The sequence below is a fragment of the Aplysia californica genome, unplaced genomic scaffold (assembly GCF_000002075.1).
Source record: "Aplysia californica isolate F4 #8 unplaced genomic scaffold, AplCal3.0 scaffold00192, whole genome shotgun sequence".
Taxonomy (NCBI): Eukaryota; Metazoa; Mollusca; class Gastropoda; order Aplysiida; family Aplysiidae; genus Aplysia; species Aplysia californica.
The window spans coordinates 979886-999693 of record NW_004797462.1 but is presented as its reverse complement, the minus strand read 5'-3'; the positions used below and the strand labels follow the sequence as shown (position 1 = coordinate 999693).

At 39.2% G+C, this 19808-nt stretch overlaps 1 protein-coding gene across 6 annotated transcripts in view; it reads left to right on the top strand.

Annotated features, from left to right (window-relative positions):
- The window catches only part of LOC101850954 (glutamine--fructose-6-phosphate aminotransferase [isomerizing] 2), a gene marked incomplete at its 5' end in the record, with an annotated part of 35147 nt that overhangs the window by 3750 nt on the left and 11589 nt on the right, over positions 1–19808 (top strand). For 2 of the 6 annotated variants that reach the window (XM_013082759.1, XM_013082758.1), the window contains 12 exon segments: positions 2474–2553; positions 4175–4201; positions 7805–7916; positions 8903–9081; positions 9714–9907; positions 10464–10584; positions 12159–12316; positions 12692–12806; positions 13441–13568; positions 15129–15257; positions 15693–15731; positions 18565–18789. In XM_013082759.1, the coding sequence (XP_012938213.1) occupies positions 2474–2553; positions 4175–4201; positions 7805–7916; positions 8903–9081; positions 9714–9907; positions 10464–10584; positions 12159–12316; positions 12692–12806; positions 13441–13568; positions 15129–15257; positions 15693–15731; positions 18565–18789 (1507 nt within the window). 6 annotated transcript variants of the gene reach the window in all.

Sequence of the window (19808 nt, the reverse complement as noted above, 5' to 3'; positions counted from 1 at the left end):
GGGGGTGTTGTAGCATACTGTCCTATTTTTATTAATTTTTTCTTTTTTTCTTATTACCTTCTCTAATTGTTTTCTTGCTTCGTCCTTTTCCCTGGTTTTAAGTGACCTGTGCGTATGTAAGCATTTTTGTCTCACTCTCACAAATGTTTCTCTGCCGTCCTGTTTTATTCCAGAACTATGGGACCAACTTTTGAGAACACTTTTTTTTCTTTTATTTGAATGAACACTTCTGTCAGTTCTCTTGCTTTAGTTCTACTCTATGTGGCCACATTGTATGTGCATATTGTGTTCTGTAACGTAAACACATACTTTTATCTGTACTCTTGGAGGACTCTTTTGTTCTTGTTTTTTTTTTTTTTAATTCAACTTTTGAAGAACATCTGGTTAATGAGTTTTTGTTTTTTTTTACTGTCAGTGCAGTTTGTTTAACCCTATCCGTACGCCCTGGGGTCATTTTGTACTCCCGGGGTTGTATTCTTCACATTTTAGAACACTTCTGGTGTGAAGATCTCGTTGATACTTTCAGTATTTCTCAAAAAATCATTTTGACAGACTTCTCTGCAAAGCGTACGGATTGGATTAACGAGTAAACTTCCCCTTTGGAAAGTGGTGCCACAGAGTTCCCCACCTCGTATGGATACGATAGTAAGACAAGACGTACGGATAGGGTTAATTTCTCTCCTAATTACCTCCATTTACAGGCGTCTGTGGTGTAGCAGTTTGACACTTTGCTTTCACACGCAGAAGACCCGAATTTGATTCCCGAGTGGGGAGGAAATTTTTATCAAGTACCTCAGTCGTTCGGCTGGGATGTTGTTTCCCTCTTCAGCCTGGGTTGGTTCTGACAAGCAGGGTCAGAAACTCATCTCGTAAATGACCTAAACTATGTCGATGGGGGTTTAAAAAACGCTTACATTTTTAAAAAGAAAAAAAAAGCCCTCCATTTGCTTTCCTCTCACTTTTATCCAGCACTGTCTGACATGATTTTATTATTGTGTGTGCGTGTGTGTGTTTCTTCTTCGCTGATACCTGTTTTTATAACGTGTTTTAGTATCCTCAAACCCAACACAAATATCACATCAGTGCAGTATTCTTTGACCTCACACAGAAATAGCTGGCAGTGCAGAATAGATTTGTGTATTTTTGGATCTGAAAAATTTAAGATAATTACATACATATTTCAGCTTAATATAATCCCAAATACCACTGGTGGCTATCCTTTTAGCGATTTCCAAGTTTTTCGAGACTTATTTTTAAACTCTCCTTGCATGGGTGTATGGGACTTTTTTTATATGTATAGAATTCCTGGTTGTAATTTGAATTAATTATTTTGCCCAGTAGGAGTTAAAAGCGGTATGTAAAACATGCTAAAATTGATACATGGCCAGTACAGCAACATTCTGTCTAGAAACATCTATTTAATAGTTTCACGAGAGACTGGGAAACTTGCTAATGTGAGACAATCGTACTTTCAAGGTTTGTGTTTATTCATGGATCTTCTCGAGTAAAGGTCTCCAAATACTAGATCTAATTTGAATTTTTTTAAAAACAGATGGAAGAAACTGCTAGATGTAAAAAGCATGGGGATCTTTCCCCACAAAAAGCTTGTACATCTCAATTGGAGATTGGTTTGTGCTTATTGCAGCACTAGTTAGTTTTTACTTTTTGACAAAACCTTCAATGCTGCAGTTTATGTGTTGTTGGTTAGGAAAGTGACGTCCTTTTGCGTTGTTTCTACGTAGGCGATTCGGGTTTTATTTCACCTCCCTTTTCAGGCTTGATGTCATCATTTCAGAGATTATTTTCTCATGGTCGGTCAGAGGGTGTTTTCGGATGGTTGGAGGAGGCCATGGATAGGTCCCACCAGTCTTTTCTTCCTGTTGTTTTTGTCTGTATATCTTACTTATTCTCAGCACTAAATGACCATTATTGTCTTGATGTGCTTCTCTTTACTCAAACAACTACTACAATAAAATTGGATTGTGTTAGCTTTAGAACCTTGAAAGTTTGAAACACATGGATGTATGTGAACAGAAAGCTTCAATTTCATCGAGACCTGCAACAGGTCCACCGTTTTGTTGTCAGTTTCTTTGGTATATCTCTCATTATCTGAGAGATGTTTAAGATAGAAAAAGAAAATAAAGGTGTACTCAACTCAGAAAGCAGAGGAGCTGGCTGGGTCGGGGTCCCTAATTTTGAACTTCTGATTGTTACTCATATTAGAAATACAGTTGTGAGATTTTACAATATTTTAAGAGCAGTCAAAATGTGCTTTAGAAGTGCTAAGATGACCGATAAAATAGAGGCATGTTTACATTGATTGTCTCCTTTTTTTACTTTTTCTGCTTCATTTGGGATGACAGTTTGACTGTTAATGCGATAGTGTACACAAATTGTGCTGTCCCCTTTAGCATGGGGTATCAATTTGAGTGGATGTACATTTCTATATGTATTTTGTTGTTGTGTTTTTCAGGAGAGGCAGTCCCTTGCTGATTGGTGTAAAGAGCAAGAATAAGCTGAGTACAGATCACATCCCAGTGGTGATCAGCAAAGGTAGTTTCCACTACAGAAATACTGGTTCACCCCTCCCTGACCCCTGCCTAACACCCACAAAGCTATGTTATGTAATACTCTTGAATATACTCATGCGATCCCCTCTCTTTAGAGGAAAGGTTGGATTTCAATATCTGCCTTTTTTCCCTTTGATTTACCCTTTATTTCCCGTAATCGTACGCAGATAAGGAAATGCCCATTATCAATCCCTTGAATATTTTCTGTGTCTTTATATCTTTAGTTTTATTTTGATCTACTAATGATAAATATAGATCTAATCTCTCTGACATCTCTCTTCTCGGGAGGATTCTAAATCTCCTAATCTTTCAAGCTTAAAAGTGAAAGGGTTTTTTGGTTGTTTTTTTTTCAACAGCTTTTACCAGTTTTTATTTATAAAGATGCATAGGTTGATAGGGAAAGTGATTGCTTAGCTGCACTTTATGTATGTTGTCTAATATTTCCGTTTTTTCTTGGTTTTCTAAGTTAAAAAAAAAAAATTTGGAGGGTGTGTGGGTTTAACTTAACTAACAGTAACAGCACAGCTATGTTACCCTTCAGTTGAGCGTTTTTTTGGCCTGTTGCTTGTTTTTGATAAAGCATATTTATACTTTAGATTTTATGCAGTGTTTACTGAAGTCTGACTTAAGATTATGTCTGCTGTTGCAACCCCTTCAGTCTGTTTTGTGCTACTTGTAAAGCTTTCTCTTGTTCTGTTCCTGTGTAGAATGTCTGTCATTCTGCTTCCCAGTGAGTGGGTGGTTGGCGGGTGCTCTGGTGTGTTTTGCTCCTTCGTTCCTATCGAACATCTGTCGTCCTCATCTCGCCTCCTTTTTTATGTATGTTGCTCTCTTGTAACACCTCTAATCTCCGGCACTTATATGACCTTATTGTGTTGCAAACGCCATAAAACTTTTAGTTAGACAAAAAGCTTCCCAGTGGTCATGGATGATATTGTGGGCATGTGTTTTTCTGATAAAGAAGGAATGAATCAAGACAAAACAGTATGACAAACTTGTAGTTTGATTTCTGTTCATCTTATTGTCTTTTGGTCAGAGTAAGTCAGACTTCAGTAAGATTCATGTGTCTTTTTTCTGTGTAATTTTCACTACTTTAGGTGTGAACTTGTTATCGTAGTGATAGAACCTCTCTTGCGATGTGCACTTACTGGATAAAACGAACAGTTCTTGATGCATTTAATCAACCTCAGTGTGGTCTTCTACAGGGTCACTAAGTCAGTATGTTGTTAGTTGGTATCTTTGTCTGCATTGTTATATGCGTGCGTGTGCTGTTTTTGGCTCTCCCTCTCTCTTGTTCTTTCTCTCTCACACTTTCTCTCTCTCTCTTTCTCTCTCTCTCTTTCTCTCTCGCTCTCTCTCTCCCCCCCCCTCCCTCTCTCCCCCTCCCTCCCTCTCTCCCTCCATCTCCCCCTCTCTCCATCTCTCACTTTCTCAAGTGTATTTTATGAAAGCTTCTTATGATGTCTGACTGTCTTTGTTTATATCTATTTATATCTAGACTTTTTATTGTCTTCATATCCTCTGTTCTCTGCTGATAAAACATTGGCTGCTTCTAACAATGTGCAATGTGCCGATCTAAATGTCATTTCTCTCACTTCTATTAGGTCACAGTAAGACTGACAGTCTTGAAGGTAGTTTCTGCAGGAATCGTTCAACTCGAGTATTCATAATGCCTTGTTTTCATCAAAAACCCAAATTTTTGCCAAATTTTTGTAGTTGAGGGTTTCAATTGAAGTGAAAACCAAACAGTAGGATCATGTAATCAAACTTCTGTCAGTTATGTGCTGCTTTGCGGTACAGACCACATGTTTTTCTCACTGTTTTTCTTAGCAACTGTTAAATCTTTTGGTGAAACCCAACTTGAATGGGGGCCAGGTTTTGGTACGCATTATCATAATATTTTCAAAATGAGAATTCAATTCTTTTGGGTTTTGGATGTTACATTTCATATTCATGCCTCTTGTAGTGTGCTTTGGTTAAAGGTATACATTTGGACGTGTAGTCTGCCAGTGCTGCTCTGATTTCAGAGTGCGGATCATGTTCTGCCTGATAAGCTTACAGATTGTCTTCAGGCATTTAAAACAGTGTGCCTGGGTCGTTGGAATGGTCGACTTGTGGATACGGGGTCTCTCCTACGCCATTGTAATTTGTCATCTTGTTCTTTTCCTGGTATAAGTTATTGTCATTAAGTGAGTTTCTACGCCATTGCTGATTCGGTGAAGGAGGAGGTAGAGAGAATATGTTTGCGTGACTGAGTTACAGTCAGTTTTGTGTTGAATATTATAAAATGTCATAGCTGTTATCAGCGTATTTATTTGTATGCGGTGCCATTGACTTACAATTGTTTGTTTATATACATTTTGTTATTTGTGATAGATATATTTGATAAGCTACTAGGGTTTTTTAGATTGTTGTTTACGAGAACGAATTACATTTGTCTTTTTTGACAGTTGTATAAATCATGTCAACAGAAATATAATGCACAACAGAAAATGATGATTTTATGTATATCAGCAAAAAAAAGATGATTATTTTCTTTATGATATTTGTGTTTGCCATTATAGAGTGTGGAGCTGGGAGGCATGTTGAGTAATGGAAGCTTTGTCTGCTGGTAACTAACGCTGTGATGTGTGGCTTTGACAGAGGCTTCTATTCTTATCAGGGACTACAGACTCTCCCTCCTCCTGTTACTTTTTGGCCAATCCATGTCTTCTATACAGCTGACTCATTGTTGAAAGGGGTCTTGAATTACTGTTGGAAACAGACTAATGAGGAAATATGCTCTCATGTCATGTAGGTCATTGGAGGATGTTGTTGGTAGGTCTTACTTCTCTCCCATTTGTCCGTTATCACTGTCTGCTTGTTTTTTCGCTCATCAAAAGAAAAATTACGGTGTCCGGTGCTTTTTTATTTAGTTTCAGCCAACACACTCGAACACTGGTCAAACCAGTTCCCCTCTCTAGTTTTATTTGTGTGAGCCCTGCAAGCTAAGAAGAAACTTCTCCGTCTTCATCTGTTATGAAATTGGACTTATCAGAAAGTATGGGATTTTATCTAGTGAAAGTTGTACCCACTACTAGTGAATTGTACAGTAGTTTCCGCATAAACACACGCCATACAAAGGCACACTCCTCTCAAATGCACGCTTTCGTCAGATGACGGGATTTTAATCTATAATTTAGACATACAAACGCACGGTCATTTTCTCTAAAAGAACGCTTTGATTGGCGAAACAGGCCTACATGTAAAGCTTGACAAAGGGAATTTTCTTCTACAACCTACACAGCATGCGTCATGGTAACAAAGGCAAGTCTAGGCAACCGGATATTAGGCGAGATGGCTCTACTAAAAAAAGAACGCTTGGTAAGCCGCGTGGCTAAGCGCTCTTTCCAATGACTATCGCCAACAGTTTTCTCTATGTGCTCATGTGCCATGTTAGTGCCTATCAGGACATAGAGTCTGTCTTTCTGCTTTTTTTTTCTCCCTACCACTCTCTCAACACCTTTGTAGTCATAACCGCGATCATGGAATCCTTTACGAAAACAGTTATGTTTCATGGCATTATCTGCGCAATCCCCTAAGGGAGGTCACTAAAAGATCAAGTAAATGAGATGCTTGCGCCCCTTTCCCCCCTTGGCACAGGTTAACGTAAATGCACTCTCCTTGTAAATGCACGCTTTGGAGCCCTCTCAAGCACCATGCGTTTAAGCAGAGACTACTGTACAAAGATTTTGCTTAGAATTCTCTTCATGGAGATGTGAATTGTGAAGGATGGAAGACTCTTCACATGTAGAAGTCAAGTCTTGCTCATGCGAATGCTGAAACATTGTGATACTCCGTTTAAAATAGCTGAAATTTTTAAACACATATCAGCGGTATGTGACATGAACTAAAGGCTGAAAAGTATTGGCGTTAGCTTTTCATGGTTCTGTAATAATCTAACAGGGACAAGAAATGCACCATACTGGTGAAGGAATGTGATTTGTGTCATGCATGATTTATTACTCTCAGCGGACAGCTCCACATAGATATGGCCTTTATACTCATTACTACGACGCTGAACAGTTCTAGAGGTGGAATGTTGAGCTAGTTTGTGAAAATAATTTTTGCTGGTTACTGTTAAATCGCTGTCAATTGCTTGATCATATTGCATGAATATTTTTTTAGATGTGGAATGCTTCTACATGTAATTTGTGAAAATCATATACTAAAAAGCTGGTATATTCATCTTATTGGTAATTTTTTAATTGTCTTCTCATGAACTTCTAATTTTTCTGCTCTAATGTTTTCCTTTGAACACTCTGTTTGTTTTCCAACACTGAATAGACTAAAAGAGGAAAGATTATGTATAATAGACTACAGGGTATTAATCTGTTAGAATCCACAACAATTTTTGGCATTGTTTTCTGCTTTATCAACTTTTTCAAGTAGAAATTTGTAAATTTCAAATGGTATACTAAGAAAAGTCTTGAGTTGGCTCTGGGATTTGAAAGTGTCAAACAAGAATGACTTTTCTACAATAAAGCTGAATGTGTATAATGACTATAGCAAGTCAGGTCAGTTTATTTGTTTAGGGGGGTGTGTGTTGGGTGTTGGGTGTTGAGTTGAAGCCAATTTGATCAAATCAGATTTGATTTCTCCAGAATAAGTATGTTTCTGTTTTCCTGGTACACACATGATGTTATCAGATTTGATTTCTCCAGAATAATGTTACTGTTTTCCTGGTACACACATGATGTTATCAGATTTGATTTCTCCAGAATAAGTATGTTTCTGTTTTGTTTGTTAGACGGGCCTGATTTTCAGGGAAACCTTTTCAAGACAACAGAGAGTTACAAATGACGACTAGAGGATTGATACTGTAAGACAGCAAACTGGGAACTCTGTGCCCTCCGGAGCAGCCTGTAGCTGTGCATCTGTGATTAAGCAGTCCCAATGTTACTTTCCAACATGTCATCCTGACATGCAGTGTGCGGCGAAGAAAATTTCTTTATTTTTTATCTTGTGAGATATGTCTTGATTGTTGATCTTGTTTTATGTTTTGAGAGATATATCTTTATTGTCTATCTTGTTTTATGTTTTGAGATTTATCCTTATTTTTTATCTTGTTTTGTGTTTTGAAATTGCTCCTGGTTTATAATTTACATAATTGTGAAAATACTTTATCAACTTGAAATGTTTTCAGTGCATGCTAAGGCTTTTTAAGATTGGGTTTGATTTTTTTTCTGTTTTAGACTACAGAGGTTACCTTGGCAGCAGCGGTGGCCGCAGAACGGATGAAGAGACAGAGTACCACACCACAGGACCAGAGAAGGAGATTGAGTACTTCTTTGCCTCTGATGCCAGGTAATGAGAATTTGCTTCCCTTCAAGTTGTGCCAGCCCCATTGACACTGCAGGAGAAGCTGTCTGTGGGTGGTTGGCGGGTGCTCTGGTGTGGTTTGCTTCTTCTTTCCTATGAAACATCTATCGTCCTTATCTCCCCTTCTTCTTTTTTATGTTTGTTACTCTTTTGTAACCCCTCTAATCTTCTGGCGCTCATATGACCTTATGCAGTTGCGAGCACCGTAAGACCTCTACTAAAACAACAGCTGTATGGGCTGACAGAAGAACTGAGCAGGACAGCCCAGTATATGTGGGATACTGGACTTCCAAGTGTAATACAATTGAGAAGAAGAACAAAAAGAAGGAGCTTCAAGTTATAATGATTTTTGTCTCTAATGTCGTGTTTAGACTCTCATAATGGAGAGTTGGAGGGAACCTACATCTTCTCTTTCTTTTGTAGTTTCTGTCTGTCTGTCTGTCTTACTTTTCCCTGCACCAGATGGTCATCATGTGTCAATGTGCTTGATTTTATTTAGAGAAAGCTTCAGCTATCAGTGTAGCTGAATGTTTTCCTTGTTGGATTTTATATATTTACCAGTGGTCATAATGTGCAATGGGTGGTAGGTGGGTGCTCTGGTGTGCTCTGCTGCTCCTGCATCTTTTCAGTAGCTTTTATTGCCTTTGTCTATTCCAAATAAAATCTGGTCTTAATTGTACCCCCCCCCCCCCCCCACCTGAGTTCGATTTCTGTGTGGAAGAATTGTTATTGAGCATCTTGGTCTTTCTGCTGGGATGTTGTATCACTCTCAGTCCGATTTGGCCTTGACAGGTCCGACGTTTATCGATATGTAAATGTGAAGTCTTAAAGAAAGAGAGAGTTGGAAGAATAGGGAGAGTGTAAGGGAAAGAGAGATAGAGTTTGAGATATATTTATGTCTAAATATCATATGCAAGAGACAGAGAGTTAACTAAAAGACTGAGGAAGAGTGTCATTGTTTCCTCTTCTAGTGCTATCATTGAGCACACTGACCAAGTGATCTACCTGGAGGAGAACGACGTGGCTGCTGTGCATGACGGGGCCCTCAACATCCACCAGGCTGCCACCTCCCTGGATAAACTAGACAAACAGACACAGACCTTCAGAGAGATCTCCACCTTGAAGGTGGCCATCGAGCAAATCATGAAAGGTTAGCTCTATTTTCTTTACTGTTATTTAGTATAGAGAGTTCTCATCTTAAAAGATTGCTGTTGAACAAATCTTAAAAGGCCAGCTCAATTCTAAAAAATTTTTTTATTGCCAGCTGCAAATCTCTGGACAGAATGTAACCTATGTTACAAATAAATTGCTAGCATTTATTTGATTCTTATTTATATTTCACGCCTTACTGGTTTAAGGTTGATGTTTTCAAATTTGGTTTTGAAGTTGTGTCTAGTCAGTTTTCCGTCAATGTGCAATAAGTGAGCATGTAGTATTGTTATGGTTTTGTACAGGGTTCTACATTATTAAAATGTAAGTTTATGATACATTTATATTTGTAAATATTCAGAAAGGACACGTTATATGTTTGCTTTTGCAAAGTCTAAGTTTACATGTGTTACACTGGTGTTTAGTTGGCATGTTTGTTTGTTTGCTTCTTCAAAGTTCTTTCGCTTGCTTTCAGTGTTATTGTTATCTTCTCTGTAGAACTATGGGTGTAACTGTGCTGACCAAGACTCTACAACTGCTTTTATTATTTCTGATCAGTTATCTTTCATTTGCATGACGTGATGGGTCCAAACCTGACATAAAAGTTTGAACTTTCTCTTGCACTTTCCTCAGGCAACTTCAAGTCATACATGCAGAAGGAAATTTTTGAGCAGCCCGAGTCTGTTGTGAACACCATGCGAGGCCGCATTAACTTTGAAACCAACAAAGTGGTGCTCGGGGGAATCAAGGACTACATGAATGAGGTCCGACGCTGCAGACGCTTGCTCTTCATCGCGTGCGGCACCAGCTACCACAGCGCTGTTGCTGTAAGGATCATGTCCACAACACATGCTTCGTTTGTTTCTCTTGGCTGGAGTTTTTTAATGTTGTTCTCAAATCAATGCAGCTTTTTTAGGTTTTAGAAGTCACAGAAATGTATATGGTTATGCTGTTGTACTCAAGCAGAGACTTGCAATAGGTTGCTTGTCAAAAAGAGGCGGCTAAAGTTGATGGTTTCTTCTCTTGCTACTGACATGGGGTTTGGAACCTTTTCTTGAAACTTTGAGCAAACAAATCATGGATAGCATTTTTGAAAAATGTAATTGTTAGAACAACTACTGTTAACGCAATATCTGTTCTCTAGTGACATTATGCGACTTTGTATTGAATACATTTACAGGGACCTTACTTCTTCTGTCTCATCTCGGCCCTGCCATTCAGTCTCCCTTTCACTGTATGCTTCTCAGCAAGCTAAGAAGTTTTCTAAGTGTTCTAATGTCTGCTGGGATAATAACTACTGCAAAGCGCATAGAGTATGTTGTAGAGCATGGATGTGCGCTATATAAATGCAGCTATTTTTATTATTTATTGTGTTATCTCCAGACACGCCAACTGCTGGAAGAGCTGACAGAGCTCCCTGTCATGGTGGAGTTGGCCAGTGACTTCCTAGACCGCAGCACACCCATATTCAGGGATGACGTCTGCTTCTTCATCAGTCAGTCAGGTCAGGAATGGGGAGGTTTTCATGTTCTGTTTCTGGTCCGTTCAATCAGTTTATTATTGCAGAAACCTTTGAATAGTTTGAGTTCTTCATGGTTTGGCAATATATATGCTTTCACATACACACTCACACATGCTCGCACACACACACATGCACACTCATTCACACACACACACACACACACACACACACACACACACACACACACACACACACACACACACACACACAAACGTGCACATACACATACACACACACACATGCATGCTCGTCTGCACGCATGCACACACACACACACACACACACACACACACACACACACACACACACACACACACACACACACACACACACACACACTCACACCACACACACTCGCTCATTATTCATTTCCATCAACAACAGCTGTGTGGACCCTACCCACGAACAATGCTCTCCCCTGCTTGCTCTCAGCTTTCACTATCAATATTCATCACATTGGTGAAAAGTGGCAATTATCCTGTTAACAAAGCCACTAGGCTCGACAAAAATCAAATAAGCGTTAGTCAATAATTTTTCACAATGACAAGATTGGATGTGGACTTCAGAAAGACACATATTCATTGGAAATCTTAGAACACTTCTGCTTTTTTTATATGTATTACTATTTGAATAGATGTTTTGTATTACAGCATGGGTAGTAACTTATAAAACAATGTGTGGATAAGAATCCTTTTCACATTTTGATTTTCTGTTCATTTTATTGCTACTTTTTGTTCACTGAAATTGTATTCTCCAAGTTCGAAAAATTATGTTTTATATTTGAAATATTTAAAGACTGTCTCTTTTCTATTGTAGATGTAGATAACAATGATTTTTTTCCTTTTTTTGTGTGTTCTTTTTGTTGACCTCATGAATGTAGAAGAAGTTTGCCAAATTTATGGTAGCATCAAAATAAAATGAAAGGGTTCAGTAGCTGTGGGATTAAATGATCGAGACAGTTGAGATGTGATTACTCAGCATCTGCTACATTTTTCTCTTAACCTCGTCTGTGTAAAGGCAAATGTAAAGAATACTTTTTAAAGTGTCATTAATGACATGGATAAAACATCAGGTTGTTCTCATCATTCTTCCCATTTCGTGATTGAAAAGTGAATGTAATTAATAGTTCTAGTTTTTCTTAAAGCAGAAAATGTCACTTGTTTCATCACAACTCAAAGAGGAGTTAAACCACTCTTATTCTCATGGGCACAGTTATAAATGGAGGTGGTTGTGAGATAATACTGTCTTTTCATTGTTATTGTTATACTCAAGTGTTCCCGGCCAATTACTGTTGTTCTCCTACTGAAATTACATCCTTACAAGAAGTTATTAAAAATGTTGTGAATGGTTGGAAGATGTGTGAGTGGGTCCTCTTTTTTTTTGTTTCCACTGCTGTTTTTCTTTTTTGCTTTTTGTCAGCATTAAATGACCACTATTGTGTAAATTTGATTCTCTTTACTCAAACTGACCTGAGCCAGACATGATGATGTGATCCCCAGTAATCAAGTATAGACTCAAATGCAAATACAGAAAAAGATCTGTTGTTTTATTTTCAGGTGAGACTGCTGACACCCTGAATGCCCTGCGATATTGCAAACAGCGTGGAGCCCTGGTGGTGGGCATCACAAATGTAGTGGGCTCTAGCATCTCAAGAGAGTCGAACTGTGGTGTTCACGTGAATGCCGGACCAGAGATTGGTGTTGCCAGTACAAAGGTAAAACAGCTTTTCAGTGCTCGCTGGTTAGAGTTCAAATCTTTGTCAGGTGCCTATTGATTTGAGTGGACATTTTTAAAAAGTGATGCTGCAGCTGCTGTTGATACTGGTGATGACAATATTATTGCCCTTGGTCACCCAATCAGTCAGAGCTTTTTTTTTTTTCTTTTCACAGGAACTCTTTTCAGTATATACAAAGCTCCACTATGCATGATTTAAATTTTGCTTCTAAAGCAGTGGAACAGCAAGACCTCAATTGCTGAAATTTGTTAAACTCATTTTTTTAAAGATTGTGAAATCAGTCAAAACTGTTTTGTTCTACTTTACAATATCATTGCTGTCACTGACCTTTGTGAATCCACGGTGATATTTCAGGCGTACACCAGCCAGTTTATCGCCCTCGTCCTTTTTGGTCTGATGATGAGTGAGGACAGAATCTCCCTGCAGAAAAGACGACAGGAAATCATCCAGGGCCTCAAGGAGCTCCCAGGTACGGCTACTGGAGTTCTCCACACTATTAATGACTCGGTGTTTGGTCTGTGTAGCCAGGAACCAAAATATCATGGGCTCAGTAGGGAGAGAGAAAAGAGAGGGTTAAGAGGGACCGTGGTAAAAGGAGAGCGAGATTGAGAGAGAGACAAACAGAGAGAAGGAGGGAGGGAGGAAGTGAATGTGTAAAATTATAGTAATAAGCATGGCCGTTCTAGAATGGCCTTGTTCCTACTACTTGTTTTGAGTGCTGTTATCTTCCTAGTCTTTTTCTTGCAAGGTTTGTCCGTTATCATGCTGACTCAGTGCTAATGGCAACTCAACAGCTTTCTTTTGAAATGTGGGAAATGAGTTTGCCTATGTATTGGGTGGTGTAAATGCGCAAAACTGATGTCCTCTTTATTTTCTATGTTCAGTTGGCATAAAATAGATGAGTATTCTGTCTTATGGTTCAGTCCTTAGTATAAACCTCTTATGCAGCGGTTCTAGCAAATCAAAGTATTCAATTTCTAGTTGGTTAGGTGCTTTTGCGGACTTGATTTGATTCACTGTATACTCTCCTGTTAACCGTTATTATGTCGTACAATCTACTATCTTTCCCTCAAAAGCTTTGATTTAAAAACAACTTTTGACAGAGAAAATCAAGAATGTACTGACCATGGACGACAGAATCCTACAGCTGGCCAAAGAGCTCCACTCAGAGAAGTCATTGCTGGTCATGGGCAGGGGATTCAACTATGCCACCTGTCTGGAAGGAGCTCTGGTGAGTACTTAGCACTGAGGTGTATACAGTTGTCTGCTCTCCTTCTCTCTCTCTCTCTCTCTCTCTCTCTCTCCCTCTCCCTCTCCCTCTCCTTCTCCCTCTCCTTCTCTCTCTCTCACTCCCTCTCCCTCTCTCCCTTTCTCCTTTTTGTGTGTGTATGTATGTGAGGTATCAATCTGTTTCTTTCTTTCATAGGTTTTTTTTTAGTAATAAATAATCCGCTGTTGGCTTGCACAGTTTCACCAGAGCCCCGTTAGCCTGCAACTTTTAGGGGTGACCTGGGTTCTCCTTCACGGCTAGCGTGACGCCTCAGTGGCATAAAGCCACACTGTACTTCATTGAACCCAGCAATCCCCTACTTTGTCCAGTTTCCACCTCCTGGGATGTGGTCCTGGGGTTGGGCTTTGGGAGGCACAGAAAAGCCTTAGAAAAGCAGTAGTAAACAAGACCAGGCAAAACAAAATCTGAAATTCAGTAATCAGAGGAATGGTGGGCACAAATGATGTCATTCATCACATCCTACACCAAAGAATCAAATGGTTCGGACATCTCATGTGATTACCAACGCACCATCCAGCACAACATGCCTACATAAAAAAATTTGATGACGAGAAGGCCAGAGGGCAACCGAGAAAGACCTGGATAGATGGAGTCAGGGAAACATTAACCACCCAAGGCATCCCCCTGACCCTAGCTCTCTGGGTGGTGACAGAAAGATGTCTCTTTCTTCCCGCGACACCCAAAAAGGTATAAGCGGCGGATAAAAGTTTTTTAAAATGAATGTGAGGATGCAGAATAAAGGAGCAAAGCTATTTTGCCATTTTTAATTTAAGCTGAAACTGTCCTTTCATCTTGATTTTAACCAATCTTTATGCACCCCTCATTTTAAACAAAAATTTTTGTGGTCTCCTGTCTTGGGCCTCAGAGAAGATCTGATTGGCATCTGTGTTGTAATGGTTAGACTTTTCACTGTTTAGCATCTCAGTCTGTTTGCATTCCCCCCTGGGCAGTGCTACTGACTGAAGTGTCTTAAAGCCATTCCCAAAGGGGGGATATTAACGTGTTCTTATGCACAGTAGAAATGTAAATGGGCTGATTTTTCAATGTCATGCTCATACTGTGCGGAAACAACATAGGGGGAACTGCTGCTTTTTCTTTCCTCATCCTTACTATCGTCATTTTTCCTCTACTTCTTTTGTATGTTTGTCACTCTCTTGTGAATTGCTATTTACAGGGTGCCGTTATAGTCGAAGTAGACTTTGTGCTGTTGAGGCTAGAGTTGTGAGCAGAGCAAGCCTGATTCCCAGTTTGTGTTTCTCTGTTGACATCCACCCCTTTGCGCTCATATAACCTTATGCAGTTGCGAGCTCCGTGAAACCTCTACTAAAACAAACAGTCAGTTTGCTGGGATGCTGTATCCCACTCAGTCCAGGTTGGCCCTGACACTCAGAACTAACCCACCCCACCCTCGCCCCTCCTGCCTTATACGTAATCAAAATTGTGTTGATAGGGGTATAAAGCATAGTAATTGACAAAGATTTTTACATAAAAAACCCTCAGAAAATCAAAGAACTGACGTACATGCACTCTGAGGGCATCCTGGCTGGTGAGCTGAAGCACGGACCCCTGGCTCTGGTGGACGAGGCTATGCCTGTGCTCATGGTCTGTACACGGGACAATGTGTTTACGGTGAGTCCCTTCTTCCTATTGTGGACACATTGCAAGGGCTGTGCTCCATTTTCAAATTTCTCACATTCTGTTCTTTTAAATTGTTTATATATATATAATGTTTTTGTGTTTTGGAGAAGTCATAGCTTAGTGGTTCAAGTATTAGACTTGCAGTTGTAAGATCATGGTTTCAGTTGGAGTACATTGGCAACCCAAGAGAGTTATCGTGTGAGGCTTTTGATGGGATAGAAAGCAAGAATTTTTACTATCTCAGAAACTTTTTGATTCAGACGCAATTAATGTTTTATGTTCAGAACTGCTTTACTGAAAAGCTTCACTCCATGTGAAAAATATCAGTTCTTTTTACAGAATGTAATTATGGCCAAAGCAAGTCCCTATTTTGTAAGCACTGCTTCACAAAAGCTAATATTAACTTGATGTTGTTCGGTTTTCCAGAAATGCGTGAATGCTCTACAACAAGTGAAAGCACGCCACGTAAGTACTCATGAAAGACTTGTTTTATCATTGTATCTGCACTTTATACTGGATTGAAATGAGTCATGTTTTATTGATGAAATAGCTCTGAATCGTTGTCCAGTATACATTGTCATGGTTTTAGAATTTCACTGTCCATTTATCACTACGATCTTCAATGCTGCTTTTTCCAAGGTATGATCATCTGAGAACTAGTGGTGTTGTTTTTTCACTTCACTATGATGCTTCCTGATACCATGAATTGGTTCAGGGGTATGTCATGAGTGTGATTTAGTTTGAAAAACGCAACCTGGCTTCAGGAACTCAGGTCTTGAGCCCTATAGATTGTATCCGAGGCATTTTTTTAAAGGCTTCACCCTGTTGCATCTGGGTTAGAAGTTTAATCGAAGTATACAATTATTCCCCTGTGAAATAAAATAATATGCATTGTTTTGAAAAGGATGTTGACCTCAAACCTGAGGGTATAAGTTGGCCTTATCGATAGAGGGGAGAGTTTCTCTTTTTTTTAATTGGACGAAGATATTCTTTTTGTCCTATGAATCTGGCGCACGTCAGCTGCATAGTTAACTGTTGCAATTTTTACATTGTATATTTCTGTGGTTCATATCATTTTGTGTCTGTCAGTGTCCTTTGCCTCAACACTACCCTTATGTTTCAAATTCTTTTCTTAAACTTAAATGGACGAGATTAAAATCCACTCCATCATGTTGTATTTATTCCTCATGATATTTTTAATGCAGTTGATATTTGGTTAATTTTTTTATCATGGGTTATGAATATTGATGGATGATGACAGCAGCTGTGCTGTGTTCACAATAATACATTTGATTGATTTGTTATTGACGCCACTCTTCACTATCTGACATTCTTAATTTTCAGCTTCCATTTTACTGACAGGCAGACAGTTTTCATGGTTACACCTTTATCTTAGCCGTCATCATGTTGGACTGTGATACAAAGGACCTTAGTTTGAATCCCATAAGGGGCATTTCTTTTAAGTTCTATGTGGGTTGTCTCGAGGGGTTTTTAAAGGTTCTTCACCCTTGTGGTACAGCTCTCTGGGAGAGGAACTTTTTCTTGAATAATGGTATCTTGTTGAAACAAACATTAAACCAAGACAATACATCCAGAACAATGCAGTTTCTCTCCATGAATGCTGCTAATAAGCTATACAGTGTTGTGATCGAATCCCCCATTCCGTGAAATATGAATGATTGGAATTGTAATAAACTTTGTAGAGTGTCTGATATTAATGTTCTGTTCTAGTGAGATGGCGTTGACCCTGAATAGGGATATTTCCCCTATGTCTAACTGACAGAATGTTTGTTGCAACACCTTTTGAGTGTGTTGCCTCGAATTTTTAATTCTTCTAACACACGAGACTTTTATCTTCCACAGTAGCCCGGACCAGCAAAACATGAGCTATTGTTGCAGCCTGTGTGTGTGTTTTGCACTGTTGTGTTGTTGTCTGCTCTATCCCCAGATTGATGTGCTTTGAGTGTATTGTTTTCTTCATTATTGTGTTTCCAGATTGGTTGTTGTATACCTCTCACTATTTGACTTGTCTTATTGCATTTGATTTGTCAAACGTCTGTAGACAGAGGGTCAGTCAGAGTTTGGGTGTTTTGTTGTAGATGTGGCATTGGTGGGTGATGAAATTAATATTTTTATTTGAAAAAGGAGGGGATGAATTCACCAAATTAATTCTGGACTCTATTCATTTCAAGTTTAAAACCGACCTTGCTGACCGTTTGTTCTAAAAAGAGAATTGTATAAATGTTTAGCCTATATCTCTATCTCTGTAAGATTTGGCAACATTGAAGAGAACTGTGGACATACCAGTGAAGATTGCACTTAACAGCATGAGCATTGTGTTCATTTTCTTTTTTTGTTCTTTTTTTGTTTTGTTTTTTGTTCTTATTCCACTCAGTTATATATTATCATTGTATTTCAGTTTGCTCATCAATATGTTGGGGGGATTTTCTTTTAAAAAAAATAAGACAACATAGTGTGGACTAATACATTTGCTCAAAAGATCTTATAGAAAAACCTGTTGATTTTTATCAATTGTGTGAAGAGATTACAGCATTTTCTCTGACTGTAGAGCTTAGTCTGGCTTGTGTGGCCCTGTGGTTATGTCCTCAGTTTGCAAAAAGCATGACACCACATACCTCTGTACTGAAGTACTTAACAGCTACAAAAGTTGAATAAATGAAAAATCTGATTGTTTCCACGCATTTTTGATCATGCATGGGTCCTTCTTCAGTATCACATTCTAACATAAGTTTGTTGCTCTGTGAAATTCTTTTTTTTACAAAGTATTTGACTCTGGGTTTTATTTCAAATCACCCAAATCCTAGGGTCGGCATGCAAAGCGTTGCAGTGGCTGACAAGACTGTCAGAGTGTGTTCCCACTGGACTTTCCATTTCACTGTTATTACAGGAGAAACAAAAATCCAAGAAACTCTCTTGTTTGTACTCAGACATTCATAGCATACAACATCGCCTAACAATGTTGAGTCCAGAGCAATCAATAAAGTGAAATCTTGCCCACAATCTTGCTGTGAGACACAGCTGCAGTCGATCTTGCCCAAGATGGCCCCCCATGATCAAGGAGGAAAGTGGTTGTCTTAGACAGATGAATGTCCTGGACAATGTCATTAAAATGTGTTTTTTAAAAAAGGCTTGGATGGAAGTGGGAACTGATTGTATAGGTGGCCGTAAGATCAGGTTTGACATTACTTTGCCAGTGCTGGTTTACTATGGTGTTGTAGTGCAGGTGATGAATTCATGGTGTTTGTAACCATCATCCTGCCTGTTGTGCTCACACTAGGGCGTCCCTGTGATCATCTGCAACCCTGAGGATGTAGACGTTCTCATGGAAGAGAACAATAACTCGTCGCAGTCTGCCCAGAACCAAAAAGTAGGGCAGGAGGCTGATAGCAAAAGACAGAGGACAATCGAGGTCCCACAAATGATAGACTGCTTGCAGGGGATCCTCAGTATCATCCCCATGCAGCTTCTGTCTATGCATATCGCAGAGTTGAGAGGACACGATGTAAGAACCCAGGTCGGGGGGATGGGGTGGGGTGTGGAGAGGGACACTGGGGTTTGTTCTGCGGTGCTTTTGTTTCCCTTTCATGCTGACACAATATACACCACCTCTTATGTAGTGTCTGTGGCTTTCACATCCTTTAACACGTGTGTATACTTCTCATAGCTGCATGCTTTGAAGTATGCTTATGTAATATCTTGTTTTGCTCCAAGTATTTCCGTTCTTGATTCTCTTTTGGCTTCAATATAATGTATTCTCACTTTCAAAACCTTAGTTCAGCGCGCTCATATGACCTTATGCAGTTGCGGGCGCTATAAATTTATAAAACTCTTACTAAGCTAAACTACAAGCATTGATTCTTGGGGGGGAGAGGAATCTTGGCGTTATGAAACAGTTACGGGTTCCCGCATGAATAGGACATCTGTAATTGAAAAAGGTGTGGCGTTTGTTAATGAAAACTCGAATGTTACAGTTAAAAAAGTGTGGAGATTTTTTAATTTTTATGTCACCCTGCACAGATGTTGTTTCAAATGCTATGAAAATAAGTTCCGACAGTTCTGTTTCTTTCTCTGTCTCACCTCAGCAAAATTCAGGTCTTGTTGGTGTGCATTAAAGATAAAGGATGAAACAAGAAAGTAAAGTGAAATTTGTGCTGACCCATGCATTTATACAGAGCTCTTCTCTTTTCCTGAGGGGTGGGGGTGAGCTACAGCATACCAATCTGTTAGCTGCCTTAACTCAATCATTCACATATTTTTATCTCTGCCAACTACCTACTACCCATTTATGGCTAAGCGAAATGATAAAATTAAAATTCCTCAAAATTGATTGTCCTCCCTGGCTGAGCTGGACTTGAACCTTCAATCTTACAATTATAAGTCAGATGCCTTCACCACTTGACTAGAACATCCCCAAAAGGCTATGTGGAATTGACTGACGATGTAGCTGAATACAACCGTCAAGTTCTCTTACTCCTAACCTACTGCCCCTCCCAATTTCATCTATATATCCTTTTACCCCCC